The 18,248-nt window shown below is 33.5% G+C and overlaps 1 protein-coding gene and 1 pseudogene across 3 annotated transcripts in view; one reads left to right on the top strand and one right to left on the bottom strand.

Moving 5' to 3' along the window:
* FBXL17 (F-box and leucine rich repeat protein 17) overlaps window positions 1-18,248 on the bottom strand; it is a 444,087-nt gene that overhangs the window by 246,455 nt on the left and 179,384 nt on the right. The window contains exon 7 of one of the 3 annotated variants that reach the window (XM_036225332.1): window positions 8,949-12,916. The exons of the other annotated variants lie outside the window; for them this stretch is intronic. Within the exon in view, the coding sequence (XP_036081225.1) occupies window positions 12,841-12,916 (76 nt within the window). The 3' untranslated portion in view covers window positions 8,949-12,840. Of the gene's footprint in view, window positions 1-8,948; window positions 12,917-18,248 lie in introns of those variants that run through there. 3 annotated transcript variants of the gene reach the window in all.
* On the top strand, window positions 14,345-16,115 carry LOC118606665 (annotated as a pseudogene).

Below are 18,248 nucleotides of genomic sequence, written 5' to 3'. Positions count from 1 at the left end.
GATTTTTTAAAAAGTGTTTAATGATCTAATCCTATATAAACCTAAAATGATATGATAAATGTTAAATCTTTTGGGCTTAAGTTTATGTACTCTCATGGATCAGTATAAATATACTAAAATAATTTCTAACATAAAAGAGGCCTCATTTAGTTATTTATCAACTTGAGAAAGCAATTTCCCACAGCTAAAAATATTTTAAAATCGGATATAAGAATAAAATTATATTAAAATGCCATAATACATGAATTTGGCAACTTGTCAAGGGTAGATACAGACTTGCAGATTTTTCTTTCAAAGATATACCAAGTATTGCAACATTTCTAATCATCTGATAGTCAACTGCTGTAGGCAAAAAATTGTACCTAGTAATTCTGTGCTGCCACTATATTTTAAACTATTTCATAAACATTGCTCATATAGTATGTCTAATAGATTTTGCATACTTTTTCTTATCAGAAACTTCTCTAACACATATAATCTACTGAAATTCTCAAACTAAATTAAATCATAATAGGAAGGAAACTGACAAAATCTTTTAGTTCGCCTATTTTACCTGGAGAAACTAGTAAAATGGAACTCATGACTCTGAATCTCCATATATATTGAAAATAAACATGTTTTAATATTCAAGTAATTTAGTTAGTTAGACTCACAGACTGATAATTTTGCAAACTTTTCTATATTTAAAAATGCAAATGTGATAGAGAAGCACAATAACATTTTAAATACACTGATTCAGAATTATGTTCTTTCAATCCGAACCCACCAGAACCAAGAAATTAATGACATTAAATAGAAAAAAAAAAACAGTTGCTTCATTAGCAGAATTTCACGAATGTTTTTAAATGGTAAAACAAGACTCAATTTTCCATATACTTTGATATATTCTAGTTCATGGCATGAGCCAATGATGAATTGAGGAACAATATAATTTGTGACTTTGAAAGATTTGCATTAAGTTTACTTGACAAACTATTTTTTACTTCTGTCATCATGCATTAAGAAGTATTTATAGGATAAAAACATCAAGAACAAATCAACCGACTTAATAGTAAAAACAAATGAATAGGGATCACAGGGCAATGAGCAGAACCCTATTCCTTGGGACACCAGCATCCCATATCCTTCTATCTGAACTGTTGAAGTTTGTATAATCCAAGTTCAGATAGGCAAGACAAGTTCCATTTTATCTCCTCATCAAACCAACGTACTTAAAAATTTCCCTCATTAAACACACACCACATCCATTAAAAGACATACTAACCAACCCATTTCCTTCATTTTCCCACTTACTTTCATTTACTAACACAAATGTTAAGAAGTGTCTTATAGTTTCATTGCTTTGAGGAAATCAAGGATATGAAACAGGTTATATTTTTAGTCCCAGTTCTTCAAATAAAGTGAATTATCAGATAAAGAAAATAAATTATTCTACATAACAGAGAGATAGGTCAGTATTAAAGTCATTCAAAATTAGAACTCTAGGTGCTTTGGTTAGTTTCCAAAGAGCATTTTTAAAGGACAGAGAAATAGCATTACATCTCTGTTGCCTAAGGAAAAAAAATTTTTACATTCTAGAAACAATCACTATCCAGACTGAGAGAGAAATGCTCAAAGATACTAGTAGTAAGCATAAGCTATTAAGCCAAAGGAAATAGAACCTTAGATCTGAATTAAATTGTCATCACTTTGGCACACAAAAGATTTACATATCCCCATGTTTAAATAAAAATTGTTTTAATTCATGGCCTATAATTTAACTCTGGGGTTACTTTCTGTTTATTATCGCTGTAAAGAGACATAACAGGAGTTTCTCCCTTTCCAGCTCAGGTCCTGGTATGCCATGCATGCTCTTTCCCTGATTCAGTGGTAGGACAATCCACCTCACTGCCTTAGAAAAGGAATCTTGGAAAAATAAAAATCAAACCCTTCCTTGAGTTTCACAAACCCAGGCTTTTGAGTTGCAATGACCTGGGTTTTCAACTTCAAAAGCCTTAAAGACTTAAGCTATATGGATTATGTCAATAATCACAAAGATCTAGAAGACTACATATAGGACAGTCATTCCTCCCATCCCTGCATAAGGAGAAGATATAAATTCAGAAAAGCTGTGCCCCTGGGGTGGGCACAGTGGTAGTAAAGGCTGGAAATCTCCAGACAGGTTCAAGTACAAAAAGATATGTGAAACTTTATCTAGCAAAGGCTAGAAAAACAGTAAGAACTTGAAAGTTTCCCACATTCAGCATGAAGTAGCAAAGAATAAGAGTGTGCTAATGCAACATCCTCCTCCTCTTTCATCCACCACACCCTCTCTTCTCCATCATCCACAGTCAATTAAAAGTATTTTGTTTAGAGAAAATTGGCAGGAACTAACTTTGATGATCTTTCTTCACATAAAAATGGAAAATAATTATGATCTTACCTTTCAAAAATAAAATGCAAACATTCATAATTTATCAAATTATATATTTTATGACCTCTAATTTAACTCTGCAGTTACTTTTTGTGATTATCATTTATATTTTAGAGCTAATATTTTACAGATATTCCTCTTTTGACATTATTGTACTATTTACCTCTTTAATGGAGAAAAAGATATTTTCTTTTCATAGTGTATTTATGCTTTTATATTTTTGTCGATGTGTAATTATAGTGCTATTACTTTAAAGTTTTTTTCCTCCCTTTTAGAAGAACTTCTCTTAAAATAAAATCTATGACCATGGATTTTGTTTTCCTTTAAATGATATTTCTGTTTTGTTCATTTTGTGTCTTCTTGAAATTTAATCGAATTTTTAAATGAATATTAAATTATTTGGCAACTCAAATTCAAATAAACATAAGGGTTTCAATTGTAATAAAATAGTTAAGGTTTATTGGTATAATGATAGTGAATCAAATAGATTAACTGTAATATTTTTATTTTCATTTAAATGACTGATACTAAAAAATTATTTTTTATAGAGAGCCACATTCCGATAAAATGATCATTGAAATGTCTGATTTAAAATGAGACGAAAAAAGGATGGAGGAAAAATGTATAAAGTTCACCTCCAACTGGAGGAGTATTTTAAAAAATAAGAGATTTCTTTTTAATTCACATTAGAAGAATCTGATACAGATGACAGCTAAATGAAAAGTAAAAGATGCAAATGAAACAAAGTTAACCCTGATTCTATCTAAAATTATTAATATACCTTAGAAAATAAATCTCTTGACTTGCTTTTCAAATTAAGAAGTGATGTAGAATATTTTTGTGAAAGTGGGACATAATTTTAGATACAATAAATATAAATCTCAACCCACATAATTATTTATGTAAGAACTATATTTTTCCTTTTTCTATAGGATGATGTGATTATTCTACTGTATGTGGCCTAAAGCAAAAAGTTATACAATAATAGATAAAAAATAAAACTGCCATCTTTTACAAATGTTGAGATTATCTATGTAGACAACTCCAAAGAATCTACAGATAAATTAGTAAGAAATAGCAAAGTTGCTGGATACAAAGATTAACATTAAAAAGTCTACTATATTTCTACGTGCCAGTAAGAGTTAGAAAAAAAAATTAATACCATTTACAATAGCAATACCAATCTAGGAATGATTAACAAAATAGGTACTAGCTCTTATGAGAAAAATGATGAAATCTTATTCTGATACACGCACAAGAAAAGACCTAAATAAGTTGAAAAGCATGCTATCTAATCCAGGAAATGCAAATTAAAACTAAAATGAGATTTATTTTTAAATCTCCCTAGTTTAAGCAATAATTAAGGAGCTGGTGAGCATTGTAAGAATATGGGACAAAAGGGACTCTCATCCACTGCTGTTTTGAGTGTAAATTTATTCAACCACTTTGGAAAATAGTTTGACATTCCATTGGAAAGTAGAAGTTGCATAATCCTACAGTACACCTGTTCCACTCCTAGGTATATCCCCTGAAGAAACTTTCATACGTGTTTGAGGGACATCTGTAAGAATATTCATGCGAGCAGCACTAATCATAATAGCTACAAACTGGAAACAATCCAAATATACAAAATAAAATGATAAATAAATGCATTCAAAGATTACAGATTAATATCTCAGGGAAGTCTCACAGGGCACAACAGGTCAAATGAGATAATCCTCTACATTAGTAATGTAATTCTGATGGCTGTCAAGCACCAAGGGGCAGTTGATGCTATTGGTTCTGAAGAAAATACAGAATGCTGAATTACAGACAAATAGGTCACAATATCATTACTGTTATTACCTATGAAATGCTAACTATGTCAGTCACTAAGCAATGTTAAGACATTATCACTCCTCCTGACTCATAAGCAAAGCAGGGGTTTCTCACTTTGTTATGACAAAACCAAGACTCAGGTCACTCTGTCAATGTTACATGGTACACAGCAAATGGTAGGGTTCAGCTTATGTGACTTCAAAGTCTATTCTCCTCCCACTCTTTCGTACCACAGTGCGGCTTGTAGGATGACAGTGATTTATAGACATATAGTATCTCATTTAACAACCTATAAATTCCCCGAGGGAGTATCTATATCTGATTCATTGTCCTTAGCACCTTCAAAGTAAGCATTCAATTAAAAAACACCTAAATTATGTGTAAACACTTTAATTTCTCCAGCCTTTTCACATACATGATCAGATTTAACCACCTAACATATTCTCTGAGGAAACAAAAGATTGGAAACAAAAGATTGCTGAAGTTAGAAGGTCCAGTCTCAAAATCAAACATGTCACCATTATTCTGAACCCATCTGTACTCTGGAGTAAGTCATTTAACAACATACATACTATGGGTTTGTTATGGAAAAGAAGGAGACTATCATCGAATAGTCAAAAAAGAACAATTAAACAACTGATTACACTTTAATTATCATTATATATAAACATTATGAGAAACTGTCATTTGAACAATGGCTTAGCTACATTTTTTTCCTTCAAAGATAGTTTCTGATTGGCACGCGATTTTTCATTAATGATGTCCCATCCATTTATATCATTTAAATCTAAGTGGATCTGAGTCTCTACTTTGAAGGTGTTAAGCATAAAAGAGCTAGTTTCTAGTCCTAGCTTCATTTACTACCCTTGACACATGAGTCTCTTTGGCCAGTCCATGATAGTGGCTGTAGCTTAGTATTCCAGATACCAATCTAGAATCGCAACTTATATTTCATACTTTCAGTAAGTCACATTCATTTCTTTTCATATTAAGTTCAAGTTAATTACCCATTCACTTATTACTAACAGAAAAAAGAATAATAATCCTAACTTAAAGACAGCTCATGTTCTCTATGTATGTACCATGTACCTTGTGTTTTAAAAATACTCCTTTTTATCCTGATTATTTTTCTGCTCCTGTTTAAGTTCAATTCTCTTAAGAAAGAGAATACTGATAGAGAACACTTGGGAGATTTCACCTGGTCCTATGCCCCTTAACTTTTGATCTTGTACATGGTTAGGGATCTGATGCTGTTGTTGTTGTTGTATTTTTTTAAATTTATTTTTTATTAAAATTATTGGTGTGATATTGATTAATAAAATCAAGTAAGTTTAACATTCAACAATACATCATTCATATATATATATATATATATATATATTGCATTGTATGTTCACCACTCAAAGTTAAATCTCCTTCTATCACTAAATATTTGACCTCCGAAAAATTTCAAACACACAGAAGAATCAAATATATACTTATGAACTTTTCACATAGATTTATTGGTAACATTTCATCACATTTGCTGTATTGCTCTCTCAACATACATTTTTTTTCTTTGAAGACTCATTTGAAAGTAAGTTTTAAACATCCAACATTTTATCTAGACTTCTGGTCAAGATGGCAGAGTAGGGTAAACGCTGCACTCACCTCCTCCCATGACCACGTTAAAATTACAACTACAAACAACTGTCATTGAAAACTGCCTGAAGTCTAGCTGAACAAAAGTACTACAACTAAGGATATACAAAAGAAGCCACATGGAGCCTGGTAGGAAGGACAGAGACACAAAGCAGTCTGGTTCCTTCCACACCCACATGCAGTGGTTAAAAACCAGGAGGGATATCTTGGCTGCAGAGGTCCCCACTGAGCAGTGATGAGTCCCAGGCCCCCACCAGGATACCCAGCCCCCAAGTCCAGTGCTGGGGAGAGAAATTCCCATAACTTCTGGCTGTAAAATCCAGCAGGGATTGGGACTGAGGGGATTATGGCTGAGTGAGAGGCAGGGCTGCAGGAGACCCAGGTGTTCCTCTTAAAAGGGCCAAACAGGGACTTTATCACTGGTGCATTCAATCTCTCTGAGCTTCAGTGCTGGTATAGTAGCTGAGAAAGTGCCAGGGACATATGCAGAGGAACTGAATTGTCTGGCTTCAGGGTGAGGGCTGTAACAGAAGCTTTCTCCCAGACAAAAGTGCTGGCAAAGCCATTGTTATTTTGTTAAATGCTGGCCCTACCCAGCCCGTAGGCACAGGCAGATTCCAAATTTGCTGCTCTATCACTCTGGCCCTCGCCTGGTGATTCCTTGAGAGGCTGTCCCACACAACTTTCGGGTCCACCCAAGCCACTTACAGTGACTTTTCCATACAAATAGCTTGTCTTGGCTCATGATGTGGACTTTATTAAAATCTCTCAAAAGTTCACAAACCACAAACAAGCAGTGATTGGCCTCTATGTGCCTCGTACCTATTAGTAAGCAGTCCCAAGCCCAGCACTAGTGGAAGCTGGCCCTGGTTCACAGTTTAGCCTCTCCCAGGCACCTTTAAGTCCAGCACAAGTGGCAACCATCTGCAGATCACTTTGCAGCTCATACCAAGTGTCTCCAAGCAAAGGCATAAACAGTGGTTCACCTTAGCCTGCATCAGAGTGCCCCCAGCAGAATGTCCTAAACCAACCACCTGGTGCCCAGCTTCATACCACACCTGAGCACCACACATCTACCTCCACAAACAACATACCCAAAGGTCAGACTCAGAAGGCACCAGCACCCCACTAAAGTGAATCCTGCTCCATAGAATAAGCCCCTGCACAACAGCCCCTCTGCTGTAGTCACAACAATCCTCACAGCCAATCAACCTAAGAGTCAATCCCTTCCACTGATGTGTCAACATAAATTAAGGCTCAACTACAAAAGGAGGATACACACAGAGGGGACACACCTAGAGTACCTGCCTCAGGTGACCAGAGAATACTGAATCATTAGGCCACACAGGACACTTACTATATAAGATCACTTTACTAAAACCAGGAGAGATAGCAGCTCTACCTAAAACATAGAAACAAACGCAGAGGTGTAGCCAAAATGGAGAAACAAAAAAATATGTCTTAAATGAAAGAAGAGAACAAAGCTCCAGAAAACAAACTAAACAAAATGGAGAAAAGCAATCTACCAGATGAAGAGTTCAAAAACACTGGTAATAAAGATGCTCAATGATCTCAGTGAGAACCTCAACAATGAGATAAAAAACTTAAAAATAGAAATAGAAAACATAAAGAAACAGTCAGAAATGAAGAATGCAATCACTGAAATGCAGAATACATTAGAGGGAATCAACAGTAGATTAGATGAAGCAAAGGACAAACTCAGTGATTTGGAAGACAAAGTAGCAGAAAATACCCAATCAAAGCAGCAAAAAGAAAAAAGAATCCAAAAGAATGAGGACAGTTTAAGGGACATCTGGGACAATATCAAGAGTCCTAACATTCATATCATAGGAATACCAGAAGGAGAAGAGAAAGAGCAAAGCATTGAAAACCTATTTGAAGCAATAGTGACAGGAAACTCTAACCTGGTAAAGGAAATATACAAGTCCAGGAAGTGCAGAGAGGCCCAAATAAGATAAACTCACAAAGAATCCCATACCAAAACACATCATAATTAAAACACTAAAGGTTAAACACAAAAAGAGAATCTTAAAAGCAGAAAGAGAAAAGTAGTTAGTTACCTACCAGGGAGCTCCCATAAGACTGTCGGCTAATTTCTCAACAAAAATATTGCAGGCCAGAAGGGATTTGCATGGAATATTCAAGGTGATGAAAAGCAAGGGCTTACGACCAATATTACTCTACCCAGCAAAGTTATATTAAGAATCAAGGGTAAGATAGTTTCCCAGACCAGAAAAAGCTAAGGGAAGTTCATCACCACCAAACTGGTATTATAAGAAATGTTAAAGGGACTTCTTTAAGAAAAAGAAGAAAAAAGATAAAAAATATAAATAATAAAATGATAATAACTACATACCTATCAATAATTACTTTAAATGTAAATGGATTAAATGCTCCAGTCAAAAGACAGAGGGTAGCTGAATGGATAAGAAAACAAAACTCACACATACGCTGCCTATAAGATCTACTTCAGATCAAAAGGTAAACACAGACTGAAAGTAAAGGGATGGAAAAGATATTTCATGCAAATATAAACACAAAATAAGCTGAAGTAGCAAGACATATATTAGACAAAACAGACTTTAAAACAAAGGCTCTAACAAGAGACAAAGATGTACCCAGCAATTACACTTCTGGGTATTTACCCAAAAGGAAAATCAAAACTCTAATTCAAAAAGATGTATGCATCCCTATATTCATTGAAGCATTACTTATAATAGCCAAGATATAGAAGCAACCTAGGTGCCCATCAATAAATGGATAAAGAAGAGGTAGTACATATATACAATGGAATATTACTCAGCCATAAAGAAATAAAATCTTGTCATTTGTGACAACATAGATGGACCCAGAGAGTATTATACTAAATGAAATAAGGCAGATATAGAAATATAAATATTATATGATTTCACTTTTATGTGGAATCTAAAAAACAAAATAAATGAATAAACAAAACAGTTACAAACTCATAGATACAGAAGACATTTTGATGGTTACCAAATGGGAGGGAGGTTGGGGAGATGGGTGGAAAAGAGGAAGGGATTAAGATGTGCAAATAGCCAGTTTAAAAAACAGTCACAGGGATGTAAAGTATAGCACAGGGAATATAGTCAACGATATTGTAATAACTATGTATGATGGGTACTGGACTTATCTGTGTGATCACTTCACAACTTGTATAAATGTCTAATCACTAGGTTGTACACCTGAAACTAATATAATATTGTATGTCAACTGCAATTGAAAAACAAAAAATTATTTAAAATATATCTAATATTTAACTATAAATACTTTGACATACATCTCCTAAAACCTAGAACATTCTCCTATTAAATCACAATATCATTATTACACCCAAGAAACTTAACTTTGATTCGGCCATCTTTCTCTTATATAATCTCTACTTGTCCCAATCATGTTCTTAATATATATATTTTTCAAACCAGGATCCAATAAAGAATCATGCATTGCATTTAATCATAAGGTTCCTTTAACTTTTGCTGTTGTCTTTCATCATATTGACATATTTTGAGTCCACATCAATTGCCTCATAGGCTGTCCTATAATCTTGATTTGTCTGATTACTACTATGTGATTATATTCAGATGAAGCATTTTTTGCAAGAATACTATAGAAGATGCTGTAATACTCACAAGATGACATCTGAAGGCACATAATGTCCATTTTCCCTATTATTGATGGTAACAATCGATCATTTGATTAATGTAATGTTTGTTGGATTTCATCATTGCAAAGGTAGCTTTTGCCCTTCACAATTAATAATTTATAAGGTTACAAAACTATCTTTTCCCAAAAAAACTTTCCATACAATGATTTGAGCACATTGATGAATCTGACCATAGTTTTTACGTGGGCCTCTCATTACTTACAGTTGCTGTATTAAACAAATCTGTCCTTTTAGAATGGTGGCTTAAGTAACACACAATAGATTCTTGTTAGGCCTACAGTTTTAGCATAACAGTTTGTTGAAGTCCTCCGTGCAGAGTCCTCATTTTTTCTTTCAAAATCTTTGACCTTTCTTCTAATAAGAGCTTCAAATATAGTATTTTACATAGTAGTTGCCTCATTGCTCATATTCAACTAACTCTAGTCTATTTGCCTTACTTACTATAAAAAGAAAAAACGGTCATCCAAACACAAGCAGAACTAAACTAAGCCCATCAAACTTGAGTCCATCTGTCTCACTGGTTAATAAAAATATTCTCTTTGCTTCACAAAATTACAGGACAATCTGTCAATCAAACTCTTTCGCTTGTCTCCTAAAAGATTCGTACTAGGTTGTCTGTCATATCTCTATCATTCTATATTTGAGGTGTATCTTGCTTTATCAGCTCTAATGAAGCGAGCAACATAGGAAGGTGAGATAAAGTTTCTATCAAAATCTTAATTCCCAAATCAGAAGTCAAGAGGGCAATCCTAGGAAGAGCACAGCCATCTATAGACACCTAGAAGAAACTTTGCTAAGACAGATAATTACAATAGTGGAACTTTTGGAGAAAGTAACTATGACCTAGGCTTAAATGTTACCTATAAAAATCAAAATTGATCTTTCTATTATGCAAAATGGAAAGGTAATTTAAATAAGGATACTTATGTTTCCACTTACATTATTTTTCTCTCTAAAAAACCTGACAGACTTTTAAAGTAAGTGATCTAGGAATAAACAATATGCATGAATCCCTCCAATAATGAACACAATATGTTCCAATGACATTCTGTATGCTCAGGAACTCTAATGCCAAAGGTAAAAAAGAAAAGTTTGACCTAAATGATGAATTCTTCACAGTGGTGCCTAAATGGCCCACAGAAACCACAGTAAGCACGGAATTCTAGTCTCAACTTTGCCACTGTGATCAGTTTCTTCATCTATGAAAAAAAAACATATTAGAGTTAATGAGTTCTAAAGATTTTATATTTACAGTCATCTATGAACCTGACTATATAGTTGACTAAGATATAAAAATATAAGTAGATGCTAAAATAACTTTTTGCATTCTCCCAAAGATTTAACTAGAAGTACAAGATTTTAAAGAGCCTCCAAAAATACTTAGTGATCAAGATAATGGTTTAGTGTAATATTTTAAGGAATAAAAATTAATGCAAAAATTAATGATGAAAAAATAAATTTTAAACAAAGACAAGTTATTGTTGCTTGTTTTATTACCTTGAATTATTGTACGACAGGAACCACTTCCAATCAGCTGGCAGCTAGCTACCAGTCCATGAGGCCATTCCCTGCCAAGGTTTATAAATGCTGATAACAGTGTCCAACAGAGTGGGCAATGTTTTTTTATATAGTCATATTTTTGATTGTAGAGCTTTTATAACTTTCCACTTGATACAAAATACGGAAGGATATTTTGATAGGTGTATGTAGGAGGGCACATTTTAAAATATTTTTGCCCCAGGCTCTAATATGGCTCAGCAGGGCACTGAATTTAAAGATTCATTCTTTCAATGGGTAAAGTACCAAAACATTGAAAACTAAATGCCTCTACACCAAGAGTTTTCCATCTTATTGATAAAAAGTCAGTTTTACAAATAAGTAAAGTGAAATACAAAGTATCAGAGAGAGAAAACCAAACTCCTGGAATGCGAGAGATCAGAGCTTCCTCTGTTGGAAAAAAAAATGAGAATTAGGAAGAGACCCCTGGAGTAGTGCAGGGTGCTAGATTTAGCAAATGAAAATCTGAACATTGTGTGAGATATATTTATACTAAAAAGTATCTGCTGTTTTGATCTGAAATTCAAATTGAACAGAGCATGCTGTATTTTATTTGGCAATCCTAAAGTGATAGGTAGCATGTAAGTTGAATCTTAAAATATGGATCTAAATAAGAAATTTTTATTTTACTATTTTGAAACTACTACTCAACAAATAGGAAGCATTACAACACAAGGCATTGAACTAAATTCAAATATAATTGTGGCAACAACTAGTTGGAAAACACTGGTTAAGTCATTTCTGTGAACTTTCATTTTTCCACTCAGTATAATGATATTATTTGCCCTATATACCTTGCAGAGTTGGTAAGCTCAAGAAACCTAATATTTCTGATAATGTCTTATGAGGTGTAAGTATTACTGTAATAAGAATTTAAGATAAAGCATTGTTCTATTGTGGAAGTTACCACCTACACTGCTGATCTAATAGGTTGTAACCTCACAGTTTCATGGAACGGCACTTGGTCCAAGGACCATGGCATCCGTGAAGAAGATTTAGGAAATTTCACTGAAAAATATCAAGGATTAATTTGCCTTCTTGAACACAAAGCTTTATTCAAAGTCGGGACCATCCTCTCATAAGAGGTTAAAAATTCATGAGGACAGTCATTTCCACTGTTGTCAGGACTATTACAAATGATCAATTATTGTATTAAAATGTGCTTAAAAACTTTTTTTAAAAAATGCAACATACTCAAAAACTTTTGACATTGATATCTATGTGTCCTACTTAGGTGTCTGGGACCCAGTTGACCTGTACAATTTCCTTCTTTCAGGCAGTGTTTCCTTCTCTGGACGGTGTAGGAACTTTTATATATCCCAAAGGTCCACTGGTCAAATCTGCTAATGGGATGTCAGATAAACATCAAGGTAACACCACTAACAAGTGATTTACTCTACTGTGCGTCACCTGCCACCAAACAATAGAAATGTGAGCACTTGATGTGGAATACAAGATTACTAACTTCCAAATGGAAGTATGGGAGACAGACAAAAGAAAGGGAAACATGGAAATAGAGATGAGTAAATCCAAGAGAGAAAAGACAGAGAAAATGGCATGGAAAGGATTTTAGATGACCTCAAAGATGAAATGAGAGAGCTAGGGGAGAAAAAAAAAAAAAAAAAGGAAATGTGAAAAACAAAGGCCAAAAGATGATGAAAAAGGAGATGAATAAAAGGGGTGAAATGGAAAACATGGAGGTTTACCCAGTCGTTACCCGTGAGCAGACCAACCAACACCAGAGAAATAAGGCAGGACCATAATCATCCCAGACTGATCTAAAAGCAAAAAGCCAAAGATTGGAGTCAAAAAACTGAAGATCTCCATAAATTTAAGCTACAGGCTAGATAGAGATAAAGAAGAAATTAGGCCTCCCTTCAGAATTAAAACACACACACACACACATACACACACACATGCAACCTAAATTTGCCACTTTCCTCTAATCAGCCGCCAATAAATTAATCTAATAAAACCAATAACCATGGTAAACTGACTGAGTCATTTCATAACAAAGTAGAAAAGTAAATTACACATACACACATTCAAATAAATACACACACAAATGCACACATTTTAAAGTTGTCATCAAGTGAAGTTTCTTAGACTAAAAAGAAAAAAAATGAGATACTTTATAAAGCAGGTTTTTACAGCTGTTTGTCATTGCCAGTCAGAGCTAGATTAATTCAAATTTTAGTCCTGGCTTTTAGAATTAACCCCCAAGTAGAGTGACCTCTCTGAGTTTGAACAATGAAGCAAATGCTGACTAGCAAATCCCAGAAATGTTCAGTAAGAAATTATCTTGATTCCTGATGAAACTACTAGTATGCCTTCCTAATTTCTCTACCTCCCAGTCTATAAACTGATTATTTATAAATAAACATCTAGCATAACATAAAAATTCAGATATAAATTAGTCCTCGAATAAATATTGATTTAGAACAAAAAATAAAAATAAAACTTCATAAAGGAATCCATCTTGCAATATATACTTTACATTCAAGTTGTTTTCAAACATAATTATCTTTTATTTTCTGCATTTTATTTTTTAAATTCAATTTATAGCACATTAAGTTTAATGATTCTTAAATACTGCATAGAAAGTTAGAGTATTATAAAGAGGCTACTTTTGGCAAAAAAGAAACGTTGATTAAAACAGTCTTAATTTTATAGATACGATTTATATATAGTTCTAATAAGTTGCATATAGCCTTATCCATCATAAACTATTTGCTAAGACCCTCATCCAGAATTTTATTTTTTGCTTCTCGAGACTTCTACAATAATAAGAATCATGTCATGCTGCAGTTAATCATTCATTAGTCTGTTTTTGCCCTTATCGATGCCTACGAGCAACTAAAAACAAGATCATCACAGGCATATCTTATTCTATTGAGCTTCACTTTACTGAGTTTTACAGATACTGAGGTTTTTACAAATTGAAGGTTTGTGGCAACTCTGTGTTGAGCAAGTCTATCAGCACCATGTTTCAAACAGCCTTTACTCACTTCATGTCTGTCACATTTTGGTAATTATCACAATATTTCAAAGTTTTTCATTATTCTCATATTTGTTATGATGATCTGTGACCAGTAATCTCTGATGTTACTATCATAATTGTTTTGAGGCATCACAAACTGCACCCACATAAGGTGGCTAACTTAATTAAACGTGTCTCTCTCCCTCTCCTTGGGCCTCCTGATTCCATGAGACACAACAATTTTAAAATTAGGTCAATTAATAACCCTACAACATCTTCTGAGTATTCGAGTGAAAGGAAGAGTTACACATCTCTCACTTTAAATCAGAAGCTAAAAGTGATCAAGCTTAGTGAGGAAGGCATGTCGAAAGCCGAGATAGGCTAAAAGCTAAGCCTCTGGTGCTAGATAACAAAGTTGTGAATGCAAAGAAAAAGTTCTTGAAGGAAATTAAAAGTGCTACTCCAGTGAATACATGAATAATAAGAAAGTGAAACAGCCTTATCGCTGATATGGAGAACGTTTTAGTGGCCTGGAAGATCAAATCAGCTACAACATTCCCTTTAGCCAAAGCCTAACTCAAGCAAGGCCCTAACTCTCTTCAATTCTATGAAGGCTGAGAAAGGTGGGGAAGCTAAAGAGGAAGTTTGAATCTAGAAAGGGTTGATCCATGAGGTTTAAGAAAAGTGTAAGATGAAGCAACAAGTGCTGATGTAGAAGCTACAGCAAGTTGTCCAGAAGATCTAGCTAAGATAATTAATAAAGGTAGCTACACTAAACAACATATTTTCAATATATAGATGAAACAGCCTCATATCAGAAGAAGATACCATTTAGGACTTTCATGGTTAAACAGGAAAAAGGTGGTCAAGCTCTCTGGCTCCCAAGCTTCAAAGGACAGTCTGACTCCCTTGTTAGGGGCTAATGAAGTTGATAATTTTAAGATGAAGCCAATGTTCATTTTACCATTTTGAAAACTCTAGGGCCCTTAAGAATTATGTTAAATCTACTCTGCCTATGCACTATAAATGGAACAACAAAGCCTGGATAACAGCCTATCTGTTTATAACATGGTTTACTAAACACGTTAAGACCACTATTGAGAGCTACTGCTTGGGAAAAAAGATTCCTTTCAAATATTACTGCTCATTGACAATGTACCTGGTTACCCAAGATGGATATGTACGACAAGATTAATGTTGTTTTCACATCTGCCAATATAGCATCCATTCTGCAGCCAATGGATCAAGGAATAATTATGACTTTCAAATCTTCTTGTTTAAGAAATGCATTTTGTAAGGCCATAGCTGCCACAGATAGTGATTCCTCTGATGGATCTGGGCAGAGTAAATTGAAAACCTCTGAAAAGGATTCACCATTCTATGCCATTCAGAAGATTTCTGATTCATAGGAAGAGATCAAAATAACAACATCAACAAGAGTTTGGAAGAAGTTGTCTCCAACCCTCATGGATGACTTTGAGGGGTTCAAGACTTCAGTGGAAGATGTAACTGCAGATATCATGGAAATAACAAGAGAATTAAAATTAGAAATGGAGCCTGAAGATGTGACTTAATTGCAATAATCTCATGATAAAATTTTAACAGATGACAATTTGCTTCTTATAAATGAGAAAATAAAGTGGTTTCTTGAGGTAGAATCTACTCCTGGTTAAGTTGCTGTGAAGACTGTTAAAATGACAACAAAAGATTTAGAAATACAACATAAACTTAGTTGATAAAGCAGTGGCAGGGTTTGAGAGGACTGACTTCAATTCTGAAAGAAGTTTTACGGTGGGTAAAACGCTATCAGAAAGCATTGCATACTACAAAGAAATCATCCATGAAAGGAACAGTCAATGCGGCAAAATTCATTTGTCTTATTTTGAGAAACTGCCACAGTGACCCCAACCTTCAGCAACTACCACCCTGAGCAACCAGGGCCATTGACATCAAGGCAAGACCCTTCACTAGCAAAAAGATTACGACTCGCAGAAGGCTCAGATGATGGCTAGCATTTTTTAATGATAATATATTTTTTATTTAAGGTATGTACATTTTTAGAAATATGCTATTGCATACTTAATAAACTGTGGTAAATGTAAATATAACTTTTATGTGCACTGGAAGCCAAAAAATTTGTGTGACTCACTTTATTGTGATATTCGCTTTACTGTAGCATTCTGGAACCAAACCAGAAATATCTCCAAGGTATAACTGTATTTATTTATCTTTTTGTGCCCAGCATGTAGCACAGTATCAGAATATATTAGGTGATACAAACACACGCGCGCGCACGCGCGCGCACACACACACACACACACGTGTGTATACATTCATAAAATTAATGATATCTATTCATAAAATTAATGAAGGCAAAATCCTCTATTGAATATAAATCTATGTACTTGATATCGATAAATAATTTCTGGATAAATGTGCATTCATGTGGTTCTAGTTATAAAATCCTACTTGTATAGCTTAGACATATTATATTGAACTACAAAAAAAAGCAGTTTTTTTTTCCCCCACAACTTAGGGATTCAAAAATTACTGGAGTAGAGAAAGTATCAAAGTTTACTGATATTTTACCATTCCATTCTGAACCAACACCTATTATTTATTTTTCCTTACTTACAGAAGTTATAAATGTGTTGTTACACAACACTTGATATCAACAAGTTTTCATCTGTTTTCAGAAAAACGAAGTTTAGGAATCATTTTATGGTTCTATCTAAAACGGAATTTTTAAAAAATAACTTCTAGCTTTACGTATCAAATAATATCAAAACAAAATAAAAAAAATAGTAGTAGCAATTATGCTCCTGCTCTAATCTGAAGTTCCAAGAAAAATAATTGGATTCTAATGCAGATAGTTAGCTCTCTTGCATGGCAAGCACGCACTAAAAAAATAAATAAATAAATAAAATAAAACAGAGGAGATGAGTATAATTAGGTATAATTAGTAATTCAAAAGACTAAACAATAATCTTTTAAAATTAAATTACATAATTTTATTTTTGATCATTCTTGAAATGACCTATATTATTAAAAATAAGTTTCAATAAATCTATTTTATATACTCAATTGAAACACAAAAGTTATATCTAGCTATTAGATATGCAAATACCCACCATCTGATAATACGCATCATGCAGCATTTGATTTTTCACTTCATGTACTCCTATGAAGACACTGAACAAACTGGGGATGGCAGGGGAGGGACGGGGATAAGCTAGGAATAATATATAAATGTGAGACGATTAGGGAAAATTTTTTTAAATAAATAAATGAAGGAAAAGGGAAGGTTTGGGTTCTTTTCTTTAAAAGACTTTTCCAAATAATTCATTTTATTACACAACATAGATTTATTAAAAGACATTTTATCAACAAATATTCTAAACTTTTAAATTACTACTCAAGTATGTTTTATATAGATCTAGACATGGAAAAATGGTAAGATATCTCTAACAGGGATGTTCAGGTTTTAAGAGACAATCCAACAATATCCAATTAAACACTTTTTATTTGAAAAGATCGTGTTTGCTGTGTTTTACAAAGACTTAATAACTAAGGAATTCAAGTTTGATTTTTCTTTAAAGAAAAGTAAAAGCTGTAGATGAATTATTAGTTTCAGTACACAACAAACTAAATTCTATAATAGCACTATTTGAGAAGAGTCATATTTTAATAGGCTACTTAAGAAAAAAAAATATTTTAAAAACCCTGGAAGTCAATAATTTACACTTGATAGGAATCAAAAACAAAAGTGTAGCTCAGTTTAGCTTTTTATTCAATGTTAAGTAAAATGAATGCAACAATTACTTCTGTAAACCACCCTTCAACCATAATTACCCAAAGGTAACTTTCCATTAATAATTGTTGTCATTTTGTTTCATTTGATATATCTGCTTTAAAAAAGAAGAAGAAAGGAAGAGGGAGAAAGTTTAGGGAAAGCAAGAAGTAAATTTTAAAAATTAAGCTTTATATACTATTGCTTGCCTTTTGATGTTCTATAAAATACAATCAAATATATGAAGGAAATAAAACACCAAATCTTGAAGGGCAAACTTATCATGACTTTCAGATAATATGACAGTCTACCTTTAAGATCCAAGAGAATCAACTACAAG

This window comes from Rousettus aegyptiacus, unplaced genomic scaffold (assembly GCF_014176215.1).
Source record: "Rousettus aegyptiacus isolate mRouAeg1 unplaced genomic scaffold, mRouAeg1.p scaffold_m13_p_8, whole genome shotgun sequence".
Classification (NCBI taxonomy): Eukaryota; Metazoa; Chordata; class Mammalia; order Chiroptera; family Pteropodidae; genus Rousettus; species Rousettus aegyptiacus.
Note: the sequence above shows the minus strand (reverse complement) of the source record. Positions and strands in the feature narration are given on the sequence as shown.